This window comes from Mytilus trossulus, chromosome 13 (genome assembly GCF_036588685.1).
Source record: "Mytilus trossulus isolate FHL-02 chromosome 13, PNRI_Mtr1.1.1.hap1, whole genome shotgun sequence".
NCBI lineage: Eukaryota > Metazoa > Mollusca > Bivalvia > Mytilida > Mytilidae > Mytilus > Mytilus trossulus.
In genome coordinates this window covers 61,302,955-61,320,232 of record NC_086385.1, presented here as the reverse complement: position 1 = coordinate 61,320,232, position 17,278 = coordinate 61,302,955, and the positions used below count along the sequence as shown (strand labels likewise).

Sequence of the window (17,278 nt, the reverse complement as noted above, 5' to 3'; positions counted from 1 at the left end):
CCAAGCTTTGAGATCAACATTATGCATTAACCTTAAGATCAGGGTTAAAATGAGAAAAACAAACTATTTTTGCATATATGAAATAAGAAGTAAATGATTGTAAATTACAGAGAGACTTTCAATATGGTACATTTGTATATATATCAGCTATATTTCACAGAACTTTCTATTTTAGTTTATTAGTACAATAGATATGAGGTAAACATCAATCAGACAGCAATGAATACTACAACAAAAACACCTGAAGGCATTTAGGTTCTAACATGCAGTCCTCAACAAAAGACCGGTGTCTTAAAGATATGCCAGGATCTATGAATCGAGAATAGCCATCAACATCAAATTCTTTGAATATTTTCTTTTAGTTAAGATGAAATTTAATACAACCACTGAAACGCTTTCTGGCTTTAAATGGGTACATGCATATGTTGTGAGGTGAACTGTTTTTTCTTCTTTAAAACCTTCTTAAAAAGAATTGGCATCTTGTGCAGGTACTTTTCCATATTATGTGATTGGTTTGTATCAAAACTGATGACCACACAATATGACTTATTCATACATACATAATAAAAATCAACTGAAATGAAATATACATCAGTGCAAACATCTCCTATAAAGTCCATAAATCATTTACAAATAAGGATTGAGACTCCAACACAACCAAAATAGTTCTAGGAGTGAACTAAGGTGCCCTGGATATTATTTATAACCTGTGATGATTTTATTGCTTTCTTCGTTTAAGACCAAAAACATTTGGAAACAAAGAAAGTAGAAATAGGATGGAAGTATGAACACATGGTCAAGACTAAGAAGAATGTTAAATTAGCTCAAATCCTGTGAAATTTGTGTGATTGAGGGTGAATTCACTTTAATTTCATTTTTTTTAAAAGAAGCTCGATTTACGTTAATTTCACGTGAAAAGTTCACGTGAGTTTCACGTGAAGGCTCAATTCACGTGAATTTCACATGTAAAATTTCACGTGAATTTCACGTTAATCTCAATTCACGTGAATTTCACATCAGATTCACGTGAAATTCACGTGAAAAATTTCACGTGAGTTTCATGTATAAGCTCGTTTGAGTTGAATCTCACGTGAAAAATTTCACGTGAAATTCACGTGAATTTCACGTGATATTTACGTGAACAAAATTTGCCTGTGTAGTTTCAGAGGAGTTTTTTTTGTAAAAGTTAACGACGACGGACGACGATGGACGCCTGACGCAAAGTGATGAGAAAAGCTCACTTTGGCCCTTCGGGCCAGGTGAGCTAAAAAGGGATGAACAATACCAGGAGGACAGTCAAAAACATAAATCGAAAGTAAAATGACAACGCCATGGCTAAAAATCAAAAATGTAAATAACATCCAATTAACTGTGCAAATGTCAACATTTTATTAGTTTAATACAAATGTTTCACGACGGGTGCCGTTGCTGAAATGCTTATTCTTCCGGAGCACATTATTTCACTCCCGGTTTTATGTGGAGTTTTTGTTGTTTCTAGTTTATTATTTGTAACTGTTGATGTAAATATCTAATTGTTTGATGAGTCATTGTTTACTCCTTGGTTTTGATTGTTATTGTCTTTGGTATGCAAGTCTACAGAAATATCTGTTCTTCCTATTACGGCACAATCAATACAATTAATTAATGATGGCAATGTTGTTTCTTAATGTTGTATTTTAAACTGTTGAGGAGGTTTTTGGTATATTTTACTTTTTTTTCAAACTTTAGAAGTATTTTTCTAATGCACACTAACATTCCTGCTCTCTCTTTTCTATATGTTGTTCAGTATCAATAAGGTACCCAATATAGTTTCTTGCTTTTACCACTCCTTTTTCTTGAAACAATTGTATTTGTAAAACGAACTTTTATTAAACACAATTTCAGCTGACATCAATTTATCATAATATTTTCTTGTGATTCAGGGAAAGAAGCCAATAGATTTGACCATCTATGAGGCTATAACAACGTTATTTGAGGTAATATTACATTTTTGATTTATTTTTATATTTTTTTAATAAAAGCAAAAATCCTATTCGCAGAACATTCACTTTTCAAAGATTGAACAACAATATCTTATATTTAAGCAATATATAACTGAAATTGAGTATTTAAAGCTTTGAATTTTTGAACGTTCATGTTATATTGATTCAGATTCATTTAGTGCATTAGATATTTATAAGATTGTGTTTCAAAGTAAAAGTAGCATCACAAAAATACTGAACTCCGATGCAAATACTAAACGGAAAGTCCCTAAACATAATGCAAAATCAAAAACCCCAAAACAACAAACGAATTGACAGCATCTGTCATATTCCTGACTTTTCTTAAGTAGAACATAGTTGATTAAACCTGGTTTATAAAGCTAGCTTAACCTGTCATGTGTACGACAGTTGCATCAAATTTCAATATATTGACAACGATTTGTGAACAAAACAAACAGACATAAAAAGATAAAAATGTCAAAAATAGGGGTGCATCAGTCAGCATTGTGTTATAATATTAGATCATATTAATCACTATGAAAATAATGAGTATTGCATATTTCAAGGAACACGGTCATTTAAAAATATATATAAAAAAAACATGTAGAGCGGTCCTGGTAACAATTTATTTTAGTGTTGAGCACACCAGCCAAACGTTAAATTAATATCGTGTCTGTTTTTTTGGGAGTAACCGAATTACTTAGACCAAGATAACATGCTGTTCAGGTTATGACTGTACACAACTGTACTTCTTAAATGTTTCGTCTATCCGCAATTTCGCCACTGACACTTATAAACGAGTACAATGTAGTAATTACATTAACAAAACAAAGGATGCAACATGTAAAACCTCTGACTGCTAAAGTTCCCAATTAAATATGCATTATCAGTGTATACTATAAAGGTGTATCTCAACTAGGTTGTATATATTTCTGATTGTTTAATTATTGATATAAAAGAAAGACATTTATTTCATTTTTTTTTATTGCAGGCATTTGAAAAGAATCTTTTACCAGGTTAGTATTTTTTCCATTGTTGCATACTGAAAAGCCTTACTTGTTGAAGAAGTTGAATAGTCAGAAATACAAATGTATAAGTGATGCTCACGACACAGATAAATGACGATTTGGTATGAGTGACAATAAAACAATTAAACAACTCTCCATCCAAGTTTAAGGAAACGGTGCAAACAAATGCACTAATAAAAGTGTTAATGCGTTTATTTAACTGAGGGGGTGACTCCGTGACCGATGTGTCTTCATGGTCGAACTACTGTTTCTGAAACCTGTCAACACTGCGATTCTGAGATCGAGTCCCACACGTGAAAGGTCTGCTCGTACATGTATCGAATCTAAATTGCTAGTTTTACAAGAGAATGTTAAAGGCTTTCCACGGGCTCTACGGGTTACTTTAGCAATAAAAGCTAACGTCACAAAATAGCACAGTAGTGCCTACTTTGAGCTATATACACAACTTAATCAATTAAGAAATTTACTTATCTAATCCATCATTACAGACAATTGATTTTAAAAAAGAAATGTAAAGTTATTTTTGAAATGTTTCTTATTGTTTCTCATTTTTGAGAACATAATAGCATTCAAATAAAAGCCCATAACAAATGAGTGTACATCCGTCAGTTAATTATGTGTTCATAACGGTTGTAGAAAACGTATTGCAAACGGGACAGCACATTTTCATTTGTACACTGATGGGTTTTTTTACCTTGCACGGGAATTTATACACGATCTTTGAAAACTTATTAATCCTCTAAATAAATAAATTAAAAGGAAACTGAATATTATTATTATGTACAAATGCACTTTCATGGAACTATAATCTGTCGACTCCTGTATCTTGGTATTGCACATGGTATTTTTTTTCTCTGATTGTTTATGACGGCATTACCCTAAATCCATTGGACGTTTAATGTGAACTGATTGAATATTCAGTCTTGGATGCATGATTCGTTTAATCAGTTGTTATTGGCACTGAACAAGTTTTCAGTATCTATGAGGACTTTGTGTCTTTTTGTTGAATGGATGCTATCCTATGATGTTTTGCGTGTTCGTTTTTATTGTTAATTTGTGTACAAGTCTGTTTACACGTCTGTCTCATTTTTCGAAATTATAAGCCTCGCATTAGTTTCTGAATTTACAGTATTTCTCTGTCTTGAATGTCCTTGCATTGATTTGTACCGTTTTCTGTCATGTATGGTCTGATTCATTCAACATTGTCATTAAAGTGAGAGGTTTGACTATCCACACAACTAGGTACAACCCACCATTTATTTTCTTAAAATGGCCAGTGCCAAGTGAGGAAAAAGGTTGTTGATATTTTATGGTTTGTTTCTGTGTGTGTTGCATTGTCGTTTTTGTCTACCTCAGTGTTTCTGTTGTTTCGTTGTAGTTGTGATGTTTTTTCTCGGTTTTAGTTTGTTACCTGGATTTGTTTTTATCTCAATCGATTTATGACTTTCAAACAGCGGTATACAACTGTTGCGGTTTCTTTTATATTGCTGCTATAGCTGCAAAATAGACATGTTCTATAATTTTTAGTCATGGCGTTGTCAATTTATTTTCGATCTATGAGTTTGACTGTCCCTCTGGTATCTCTCGTCTCTCTTTCAGAAGTAAACTAATATAAAGATATCGAAATATAACCCCAAATGTAAGAATATCACATGCAATCAGGAATTTTCTCTTCTCAAGAAGAGGAAAAAACATTTGAAAAATGAAACATATAATTTCTATTGAGCCACATATGACTAATCACTGATGTTCTTCTTAAATATGGTCTATCAGTATTACTCATTATATAAGATTGGCGGCTCCGCTTTACCGATAAAATACATTATGTTCTTAATTCACTGTGTTCAAACGAACATAAAGTATTTATGTGCCCAATCTCTCTCTAGATTTTTGTAAAGCATGCATATCTGAGAATATTCAGATATGTACCTTTATACGATAAAGGCATAATAGAAATCTAAATACATATTTAGATACTGGCGCAATGACCATCTCAATTTTAATAACTATAGATCCAGAGATAACAATATTACGTATATCAAACATCATTAACAGTTCATGTTTTGAATACGGCAACCATGCATCTACGAAAACAAATCCCGGTAAATAAACATCAAACAATCAACAATACCGGTAAAAGACAGCAATCAAACATCTACAAAATATATACAAAACACATTAATGTTTTGCATACAACTTCAATACATTAAAAAAACAGAATTCTATATGAAAATTAAACTTCAGTACAACAGAAACGTACGACAATGGTCACTGCCCAAACCTCGATAGTTAAATCTCGTTCAAATTTTCATTATATACTGACAGCCAAAACCGGTTTACAACTATTGTGAAAACACAATAGAATAAATTACATACTTCAAAAATCATACGCGAACCGCTCTTAAACATACCAAGGCCCGATTAGTAGAAATAATAAAATCTAGATTTGTAAAATATATCAATTGTTAATCAACCAGTCAAATATTTTGATGTTTAGGTCTTCCAACTGAAGTTAAAAAGTTCGATACAAAGTCAGCGCAAGTATTTGCTAGTCTATTGGAGGAACAAAGTTATCCCCATTTTGAGGCAAGGGTCATGTTAGCTGGCTAGCAGGGTACAGGGAAAACGACAATAGCAAGATATCTGGTTGGAAAACGTCCCACTAGATTCAGGATATCGACCGATGGAATAGAACTATACAATGGTCTTTCATATATGGACCGTGAATCAAAAGACTGGCTGGGTGGACACCAAGGTAAATCTTCAAATAAATGCAAAACAGAACATGTGAATTATTAACAACAATAGGACATTTTTTTATAAATTAGATTACTGCAAACGTATCAATACAATTGATAATGGAATATCTATTTACATTATCTTTAGAGTTATTTTGAAACAGCCAATATGAAAGAAACCCATACAATATGATCAAAATGCAATGCTTTTATATTGACATGAAATTTTGCATACACGTTAACTTCATAAGAACAACTTTAATTTGTGTGCAAAATTAAAAAAAAAAATCAGTGGTAGTCTTTTTCATGTATAGCAATTTATGGTTAACATTCAGCTTACAATTTGACAATTTATAGTAATTGTAAGCTCACATATATCCGTTTGTATCAATAAACTACTGTTTAATTGGAGAGAATATATCGGACTTGATTTTCTCCGGCCATTGGGATGATCTTACAATGATACATCGCGTTCGCATATGATAACTATTTTACATCCCATTTGTTCTAGATAAGTTAGAAAAACATTAACATTGTACAATATTTAATTTAGAACGAACATACTGAATTATACTATTATATAATACTAGACATATTGTCTCATTTTAGATTTCTCATTGGAAGAAATAACCTTCAGCAGATCACTTTTAAAAGGAGTGAAAACTATAAATGTAGATGATACAACGCTAAAAAGCAAAGATCTGCCAGTCATGTCACAAGCCATATCATTGCCGGCCAGCAAAGAAAAACTAAGACATCAATCAAAAGAAAATTCAATGTCAGTTACAACACCAGAAGGGGCAGAATGGTCAAAATGGTCAGAATGTTCAGAATCGGATAGTTTGTCTTCCACTAAAAGTTTCAAAACAGGATTGAACAGTTCTGAATTCCAATTTGAAACCGTACCAGTTAATATTAGCAGTATAGACGGGAATATGAGCCAACAACTAGTAAGTCAGTTATGTAAGCAAAATGCAAAATCACAATGCAACGATGAAAACTATGAGACAGTCATACAAGATAGCACTCGTAATTCAGGAAACCAATCAAAACTACTAGTTTCGGACGGAGAAAGGTCAGGTGACAATAGAAACATACAAGTAGAACAGGAAAATCCAACCAGAAAAGATTATACCGATTTCTCAAAAGACAACTGTATAGGTGAAGATTTGCCATATACAGACATTTCAATGGATGACTCGGATCATGCCGAGTCAGGTAACGCTGGAGAGGTGCACCTAAAAACTGTAACTCAACCTGGATTGATCAGAAAGTTAAAACAAATGTTCGGGGTTTCGAAAAAAGTTAAAGAAGTCAAAGTATCAATCACGAAAGAAAACTTTCTCAAGAAGACCTCTAAAGTAGGAAAAAAGCAGTTACACAACAAAAAGATAGCACCAATAATTATTTGGGATTTTGGAGGCCAGGATGTTTTCTATTCAACTCATCAGACATTTCTGACATACAGAGCGATTTACATAATTGTACTTGATGGAAGTAGAAAACTTGATGATCCCTGTCCGTATGAACAATACCTCCCGGGAAAGAGTGGACATAAATCAGGAAGAGGTGTGTATACATATACATTCATTTCCAATACACCTTGGTGTGTAACACCTGTATGAGTCAAATTAAAATCCCAATACTTTGTCACAGAGAAACTTTGGAAACTAAAATATTATCACTCTTTAGATTATACAAGCAATAATAGGCAACTAATTTCATCTTTTCGATTCCTTCGAAACATGACCGTTTAGTTTAATAAATTATTTTTTGCATATAACTTTTCTCTACTCTTACAGATTATCTGCTTTTCTGGATAAACACAATTGTAACATACTGCAAGGGAAGCGTGCAGGGATTTCCTAAGATTCTGGTTGTTTTAACTCACAAAGATCGGGTAAAAGCTGTAAGTATGTAATAATGCATCAGTTAATTCTAGTCAATTGTAACGGGGATTGATTTTGACTCTTAATAATATTTAAAGGAAATACTGTAGAAAAAATCGAGAAGATTATGATTGTACATGTACTAATGTTTGTTATTAGATACAATCAATACTAACAATAGTTCAAGGTTGTCATGTAGTATTGTCTTTTAAAAAAATCATAGTTGTTTAAAATATAAGATATTCAAAGCGAACATGGTAAACGCAATTAAAAGTCCGATAATAAATGATGATTAGTTTTAAACATCTTTGTTTATCTAAACATCACCCTGAAGGCCTGAATAAGTAAAACACGTCTGGTTAAAGATTTTTTCTTTTACTTATTATAATTTTCTCATACTGTGCTTGCGGTCAATCCTTGAACATGATGAATGGTCAGTATTTATTTAGATGTAATTTAACAATTTGTATGTGATTAAATAAAATATTTTAGTGTTCATGTATATAACAACTCTTGACCCCTGACTCAACCGAACCTATTTTACTACATGTTGATTGTTTAAACAGTACTGGATGTACCGCAGTCTACAACACTTGCATCAAACTAATACTATTCCTATTTTTTGTATACTAGTGATGCAATTAAATGTCTCTTAAAATCAGTTCAGATAAGAAAGAAGTGGCAAATGTTTATCGTAAATTGCTCTTAACTAAATGGAATGGAAACTATATTATATAAACAATGAACTGCCAAGGTATGGTGTTTTGTATGTTTTGTCTTATTTCCTTTTAGTAGTGGTCTTTTTGTGTTATGTGGTATACAGAGTCTCAAACTACATGTAACCTAACGGAGGTACTATGCTTAGACAGTAGTACGCCAAACTATTGTTTTGTCTATATAAGTCAAGCTTCTTGAAATCTACCGGTCACAAGCATATAGGGTAAATATGTATGTTGCGTCAATTTCAAAAAGATACCAGCCATATTATCTTAGGTATCACCAGTGTTGAAATGTCACTATTTATCTGCTTTTTGCTTAGGGACTTTTCAGAAAATTGAGAGATTTGTTTGACTTCAGCCTTAATATAATCGTGCATCATTTTTTTTTATTGTCATAGATTGTATGCTACAAAAATGCATCGATTATACTATCTGTGTACTTATTCCGTACCTGTTGTATTTGCTTTTATAATATGATACCATTGTTTTCATTGCAGAATGCCCACTCTTCACTCTTTTTACCATAAACATGTCATTTCAATAAAGATAATTGTTTCTTACTATAAATATTTTGTAAAAAAACCTTCCCTGCATTTTTTTCTTAGAATGAGGTTGAGCAAAGAAGACATGAAATATTTGCAGAAATCAACAAGATGTTTCACCAGACATCGTTAATGCAACATTTAGTGCTTGAGGATAAAATATTTGTTAACGCACAAGACAAATATGACCCAGAAATGACGAAGATCAAGGATGCTATTATCAGCGAATCAGAGAGGCAACCAACATGGGGTGAATCACTTCCAAAGTGTTTTATCCCTTTAGAGTTAGAATTTGCATCGCTGATCAGAAAAGGCATTCCTCTGATTACACTAGAGCATCTAAAGAAAATCAACGCATTGCAACCTATTAGACCGTTATCAGAAACCGAGTTGAAGGTATTTCTGAAATTCCAACATTCCATTGGCAAGCTTTTGTACTTTGATGAACATAAATTAGACGACCGTATAATTTTGTCTCCCACTCTTCTCATTGATGCCTTCAAATCTATTGTAACTGATAGAGGATTCTGTCAAGGAGATGCACAAAGAGAGGAGTTATGGGACGTTATGGGTAAGAAAGGGGTGGTATCAAAACCAATAATCGAACAAATTTGGAAGAAAAAGAAATATAAGAAGTTCTACAAAGATAAAGATTATTTACTGGACGTTATGACTCACCTGGATATATTGGTAGAACCAAAAAGATACGACTTAGATCGCAACCGTATACCTGCTGACTTCTACTATGTAGCAAGTATGGTACGAGCTAAAGATGATTCTGGATACCTTCAATCAGCTGGCTTTACAACCAGAAGTATTGCCATAGCCTTCCAATCGTCATCATTGATGATACCTCCTGCATTATCTTTTAGATTTATTAGTTACTGTCTTTATGTCTGGGCGGTGAAAACATACGGAAATACAAACAAGGACATGCTGTTCCATCGGGCTGGCGTGTTTACCATTGATCCGTCTTCAGATTTGTACATTTCCTGCGAAGATGAAAGGATTGTTGTCCATCTTGTGCATGCCACATCAAACACACTTATAATGAGGGATGTAGCCTCTAGCATCTATGAATGTCTTACATCAGCCTTGGAGAAAATAAGTCAGCTGTATATTAGAACAAGTAGTGATCAGACTCAAACCAGTGATGCATCCTTTATGACCAGGATATGTTGTAACTCACCAAACAACTCATGTGTTCTTCCTGACAACGATCTAGCTCACACAGACCAAATATGGATATGTCCTTCACATGGCATTGAACACAACATACACACAATTACATCGTGGATTGAAGAAAAGGTAGTAGTTTACGTTATGAATTGTTTCTTTTAGAGGGCATGACAGGAAAAATGCAAAAACATAAACACACATTAAGTTCGATTCAACATTCTAATTTGTTATCGATAAACTCGCTTATCATTTTGAATTGTATCAAATCTACCAATACGATTCGAAAAAATATGAACTGCCAAAGATGCAATGATTAGTTTTTTAGTTTACCATAAATAAACGATAGAATAAAGATCAAACTAAATACCCTTCCTTTTGTGAAATACGTGGCAGCGAACACAGCGTACACACAATTACATCGTGGATTGAAGAAAAGGTTGTAATTTATGTTATGTATTGTTTCTTTAAGTTTGGACGGCAGGGACAATACAAAAATTAACACACATGTAGTTCGATTCGAAATTGTAATTTGTTATCGATAAACTCGCTTATCAATTTGAATTGTATCAAATGAGATCCGCAAAAATATGTACTGCCAAAGATGCAATGATTATTTTTAGTTAACCAAAAAGTTATAACAAATAAACGATAAAAATAATGATTGTGAATTGCAAGTTATTCCTTGTTAATCAGCTGTCTTTTAAATTGATATACATCTGAAAATGGAAATTACTATAATTATTCATACATACTCTGAGAATGCATTCAAGTAAACATATGGATCATTCTGTATGCATGTATACGAAAGAAGTTGCGGTATGATTTCCATCGAGACAACTCTCCACAAGAGACAAAAATGACACAGAAATTAACATCTATCGTTCACCGTTCGGCCTTCAACAATGAGCAAAGCCCATCAAAGCCTATATATGCATGATATGCGTTAGTAGAAAAAGAGTGTTTCTGACTTTTACAAGCGGTTTTAAATTTCAACCCGATCTGTTTGATTATATATCTTCTAATAATGGATATAAAATTTTTGATTTACAAAATAAAATGAGTACCTTTCAATTAGTTTATAAATTCCTTTTTATTCTCAGGAAGACGAAAAGTGTAAACCAGGGTGCACAGGTAATGTATAACAAATGTTGAATAATGCCAAATGCCAATGTTAAGCATTATGTTTTTGGTCGCACCTTGTGGAGAACAATTAACTGTAATACAATAGGAACCTTTCAACTTTGTACATTGTAATAGTTAAAACATAAAAAACACGTATTTGATATAACTCTTGTATTCATTACTGTACATCATTCTTGTTCGATTAAAACACGCCGATTTGTAATGTTTCGTTTGATAACATGATAATCCTTTAACAAATACGTCTGGTGTAAATATCAAATTGTATTCCTGGTATCTATGATGAGTTTATTTGCAACCACTGGTTCGATGCCACTGCTGGTGGTGATTTATTTCCCCGAGGACATCACCAGCCCAGTAGTTAGCACTTCCTTGTTGACTTGAGTTATCATCGATATGTTCATAATTATAGATTATTTGTTAACAAAACTTTGAATTTTTTAATAACTATGGCTTTTCTACCTCAGGAATAGATTACCTTAGCTGTGTTTGGTAAACCTTTTAGGACTATTTGGTCCTCAATGCTCTGCAACGTCGTAATTATTTTGCCTTTTAAACATATTTTGATTCGAGAGGGTCACTGATGAGTCTAATGTAGACGAAACGCGCGTCTGGCGTAAATATAAAATTGTAATCCTGGTATCTATGATGAGTTTATTTTAAAGTTATAAGGTTTTTTTCTAAAGGCAAACGGCTGACATGTAAAGATAAGCTTTATATAATACAATTTTCGAATCATAAACATATGACCCGTTACCTGAAAAATGATACCGTTGACATTTACCACTTGGCCTTCTTTCAATCTGATAGGGATTGACTTCTCAATGGTTTAGTTGAATGTTAAGAATATGTGAACATTTCCCGGCGTTCATGTTTTTGTCCGGTTTGAAGATATTTATAGATTATCATTGATCATCTCAACAGATTTTTTTTTCTCTCTTGAGCCGGTACGGCGAAAGCGAGAAAAGCAATCGAGTTGAGATGACCAATGATAATCTGTTTATCGCTATTTTATCTATGAATATGTTGTCAATTTCATGTCAATTTCGTTAGCAGCGCCACGTGCCTTCTTAGTTTCTCACGATAATTTTCTATCTCAAGCGAGTAGCATGATATAAATAATTATCACAAAAAATGATCTACGGAAAAATGCACAAAATAGCGATAAATGCATGTATTAGTGTTAGTTTGCAATAATGCTGTGCGTATAAGTTTTTCTTGTTTTATGTTGTTTGATCTTCCTTATTCTTGATAGTATTGTTTACATCACAATAGTATATACTTGTTATATATCGTTTTCGTGATTTGGTAAGACGTATCTCTTCTAATATTGTAATGGCTATTTTTTGTTTATATTAACCGTTTCCTGATGTGCTTTGTTTGTATTCCTTTTAGAGTTGTGCTTTGTCTATATGCCGTTTTATGTTTCTTTGTTACATATATGAAGTGGCTCTTATACATCCCGTTTTTGCGTTATTGTGCTAAGGCAAATATGTGTATGTATGTCTTTAATGCGATGTAATATGATTGGCCTATATGCCATTTTGCGCTTATTTGTTATATATTTGTTTGTTTCTTTTAGTGATTAAAATTATAACACAATGTTGACTGCTGTATATTTGACATTTCTACCTATTATGTCTGTTTGTTTTGTTAACGAATCGTTGTCAATATAATGGTATTTGATACGACTGGCATACAAGTGAGAGGTTAAGCTAATTAGTTATCAAAATTACCAGGATTATAATTTTATAAAACAAATGTAGCTATACAACCATGTTCAATCCACCATTTTCTACATACTGTGGATTTATTTTCGTGGGTACCAATTTTCGTGGCTTGATAAAAACTTGCATTTTCGTGGATATTTAATTTCGTGGTTTTGGTCAAGTCTGTATACATTTCTTTAGCAAATTAGTAATTTGTTGAACATTGAAATTTTTGGTTCCGTTGTTCCCACGAAATCCACGAAAATTGGTATCCAACGAATAATAATGAATCCACAGAAAGATAATGCCTGTACCAAGTCAGGAATATGACAGTTGGTATCTGTTCGTTTAATGTGTTTGAGCTTCTGATTAGGGACTTTCCGTTTTGAATTTTCCCCGGAGTTCAGTATTTTTAGATGATTTTACTTTTTGATATTTGAAGAAATATGCAATATTTCTGATACAGTTACCAAAGATGAATTTCTGAAAGTGACACCATCAGACATACATTTACGACGTCTGTCGTTGATGTACAGTCCACTCGAGGCTAAAGAACTGGCAATTCATTTAGGATTGTCGAACAGGGCAGTGAATGTCATACTGGAAACTGAAGATCCCTTGACATCAAGCTTTGCAATTTTGCTACAATGTCGAGATAGCAGGATGGTGACATTTAAAGACATCGTAGAGGCGATAGAGAGTATTGGAAAAGAAAGTATCCATATACTTTGCAAGGTAAATATATTTTGATGAACTATCAAATAAAGTAACATTGTTTTGCTTATCACTATAGTTAGTTTTATGGTATATGGTCGTATAACAATGTTTACTTGAACATATAGTCATATCGATGGTGTTTAGTAACCAAAATAGGTACTTCTATTAATGTTTGTCTGCATAACATAAAGGAAGAAAAAAAGAGATTGATTGTTATTTGATACAATAACATCACTGCTATGTTCTTTAAAAACATAGAGAATAAAACAAACGATTTCAATCTATCCTTTCTGTCAAAGTCAGAGTTAATGTTTCCACCCAAAAAACAGTTAGCATTTGCGATAAAATTATAACATATCTAACACATGTTTTGGTGAACAAAGCTATATTTACATAAAATCATTGATAATAACAACTATAATTAAAAGTATATTCACCAAATTACTGAACTCTGAGGACAATTCAAACAGGAAAGTCATAAAGCAACATTGTACATTCAAAATTGTTTGTGGGGTTTGTGTTATTCAGTCTTTTTTTCATTTCATTATATTTTGTATTTTATTGGTTTTTTTTTTTTTCTTTTTTAGCCATGGTATTGTCAGTTAATTTTTTTTATTTTTTAGCCATAGTTTTGTCAGTTTATTTTTAGCCAGGGTATTGTCAGTTTATTTTTAGCCATGGTAATGTCAGTTTATTTTTATTTTTTAGCCACGGTATTGTCAGTCTATGTTTCTTTTTTAGCCATGGTATTGTCAGTTTATTTTATTTTTTAGAAATGATATTCATTTTGTCAGTTAATTTTTATTTTTTAGCCATGGTATTGTCAGTTTATTTTTAGCCATGGTATTGTCATTTTATTTTAGCCATGGTATTGACAGTCTATGTTTTTTTTTTAGCCATGGTATTGACAGTCTATGTTTCTTTTTTAGCCATGGTATTCATGGTATTGTCAGTTTATTTTTATTTTTTAGAAATGGTATTGTCAGTTTATTTTATTTTTTAGCCATGGTATTGTCAGTTTATTTTTAGCCATGGTATTATCAGTTTATTTTTATTTTTTAGACATGGTATTGTCAGTTTATTTTATTTTCTAGCCATGGTATTGTCAGTTTATTTTTAGCCATGGTATTATCAGTTAATTTTTCTTTTTTAGCCATGGTATTGACAGTCTATGTTTCTTTTTTAGCCATGGTATTCATGGTATTGTCAGTTTATTTTTATTTTTTAGAAATGGTATTATCAGTTTATTTTTATTTTTTAGACATGGTATTGTCAGTTTATTCTTTAGCCTTGGTGTTGTCAGTTTCTTTTTTAGCCATGCTATTGTCAGGTTTTGTTTATTTCTTAGCCATGGTATTGTCAGTTTCTTTTTAGCCATGGTATTGTCAGTTTATTTTTATTTTTTACCCATGGTATTGTCAGTTTGTTTCAATTTTTTAGCCATGGTTTTGTCAGGGTTTTTTTCGACTAATGATTTGAATATTCCTTTCGTATCTTAAGCCCTTCTTTTATAGACTTCAACTAGAAGACAACTTTATGACGTTATGTAGATATAAAAAAAATCATCATGTTTAAATACTGTGTTACACTTCCATATGCATACAGAACAAAACAGAAATTAAAAAAAAACCTTATCATTGTTACATCCGACAATTTGTTGTTTTGTATTTATTTTACGTTTTTATTTTTTGTCTTGCAATATTTTTTTATTTGTATTAAGTATGCTTATCACTATTCATTTGTTTGTGGCTCTTTAAAGCTTACTGTTCGCTGTGAGCTAATGTCCGGTAACCATTCCGCTTGCATGTTTAACCCCGCCATATTCTGTATGTATGTATTTGTCCCAAGTCAGGAATCTGTTATTCAGTGGTTGTCGTTTGTTTATTTTTTTCATTATTGTTTTTCGTTCATTTTTTGTACATTAATTAGGCCGTTTGTTTTCTCGTTTGCAATTTTTTACGTTGTCATGTCGGGGCCTTTTAGAGCTGACTATGTGGTATGGACTTTGTTCATTGTTGACCTAGAGTTGTTAATTTCTCTGTCATTTTGGTCTCTTCTGGGAAGAAGTCTCAGTGTCAATCATACCACATCTTCATTTTTTTATATTTTACAGGTAATGGTATTCTTTTACAAATTGTAATTTCGATGGAGACTTGTCTCATTATCACTCATACCACATGTTTCTATATCTATGATATGAAATAAATTTTCATTCTACTGTACATCAATACGAATGCTTTCAATTATGACAGTTGTGACACTAATAGGTTTTTCATTTTTGCAGCTTGTGAAAGGTGAACATATTAATTTTGGTAAGTACAAATATATGTGATTCCATTATATTCCCAAAACATGTAGTACTATGAACGTGGAAACTGATTGTCTATACAATGAAGAGGTATTTTTCAAATATGCATGTGTTCTATTTTATAGTGTTCCAAGTTCTAAAAACAAATGTATAAACTAAGTTGAATAGGTCAAATGTTATACACTCTGAAATAGTAAACGTACAACAAGTAAGTGCAGTAGGGTCAGACATTAATGCTACGTTCTGTGTTTGCGAAAAACGTCAGATTTACAATGATAAAAAAATCATAAATATTTTCTGAATTGATTTTCCCTCACGATGTTTTTCGATTACATCAATTAGCAATAGCAAACGCTATTTTCCAGTATGTTGCGTAACAAATGACATCTTTATGATATATCTGCTGGTATTTTTACGATTATATAAATGAAAATGCTAACTAATTTTATAACATAAAAATTAAGGTAAATATGTGTCCTTTGCATCAATAGGAATTAAAAATAGTTGCATCAAGTCAGTTTCCATTTATATTGTTATCGGATATGAATTAGAAACACAAATAACACCTCGCATGATATAAGTATTGTATTTCACCAAATAAGAACGATACATGATGTATATTTCTTCATTAAATTGCATATTTTTTTGTAATATTCTAATTGTCATTTGAATTATGTTGCAAACATTTCCCTACATTTTAACAACGCAGACATGGGACATGAGAATTGGGATCTGGTACCTACAGCAGAACACATTGACAGATTGGCTCCATTGGTAGGAAAGAACTCCCTCCCGTTCCTTATCGAACTTGGATTGGACTTTCATACCTGGGAACAGATCAGCCACAGACAAAATGAAAGAGATTTGGTTCGACTGAATCAGGATATCTTAGAAGAATGGAGATTTAAGTTTTGTAGGATGCACAATTTAAAACCAACATTGAGAATCATTGGACGTGCATTCAGTAACATTGGCAAAAATATAAAACTCGTTGAAAACACATTATCAGATTTATTTTAGCATTTAAGAATTTGAATTAAGAATGATTTTCTCTTGCACGCATCTAAAAAACACTCTTTCATTTTTGAGACAGACTTAAAACCAATGTAAGAAAATTTAGTGATATATTACAGCAAAAAGCAAATATTCAATTTGTTTAAATCAATTTTCAACTTACCCACTTAAGTGGAGTTAATACAAACGGTATTTTTTAATGAATGAAAGTATTAGAAATTGCGTGTTTTACTTCTAGCAAGAAAACAAGTTCGGTGGCACCATGTTTTCCTTTTTAATTTCTCAACGTTTACTTTAGTTAGTTATCATTGGT

At 32.1% G+C, this 17,278-nt stretch overlaps 1 protein-coding gene across 1 annotated transcript; it reads left to right on the top strand.

Annotated features, from left to right (window-relative positions):
- The first annotated feature begins 2,942 nt into the window (after positions 1-2,942).
- LOC134695272 (uncharacterized) lies at positions 2,943-16,971 on the top strand. The gene is made up of 9 exons (XM_063556492.1): positions 2,943-2,998; positions 5,508-5,765; positions 6,358-7,317; positions 7,551-7,657; positions 8,962-10,206; positions 11,178-11,208; positions 13,393-13,661; positions 15,928-15,955; positions 16,661-16,971. Exons 2-9 carry the CDS (start codon positions 5,726-5,728, stop codon positions 16,969-16,971), a joined length of 2,991 nt encoding a protein of 996 aa, XP_063412562.1. The 5' UTR covers positions 2,943-2,998; positions 5,508-5,725.
- The last annotated feature ends 307 nt before the right edge of the window (positions 16,972-17,278 follow it).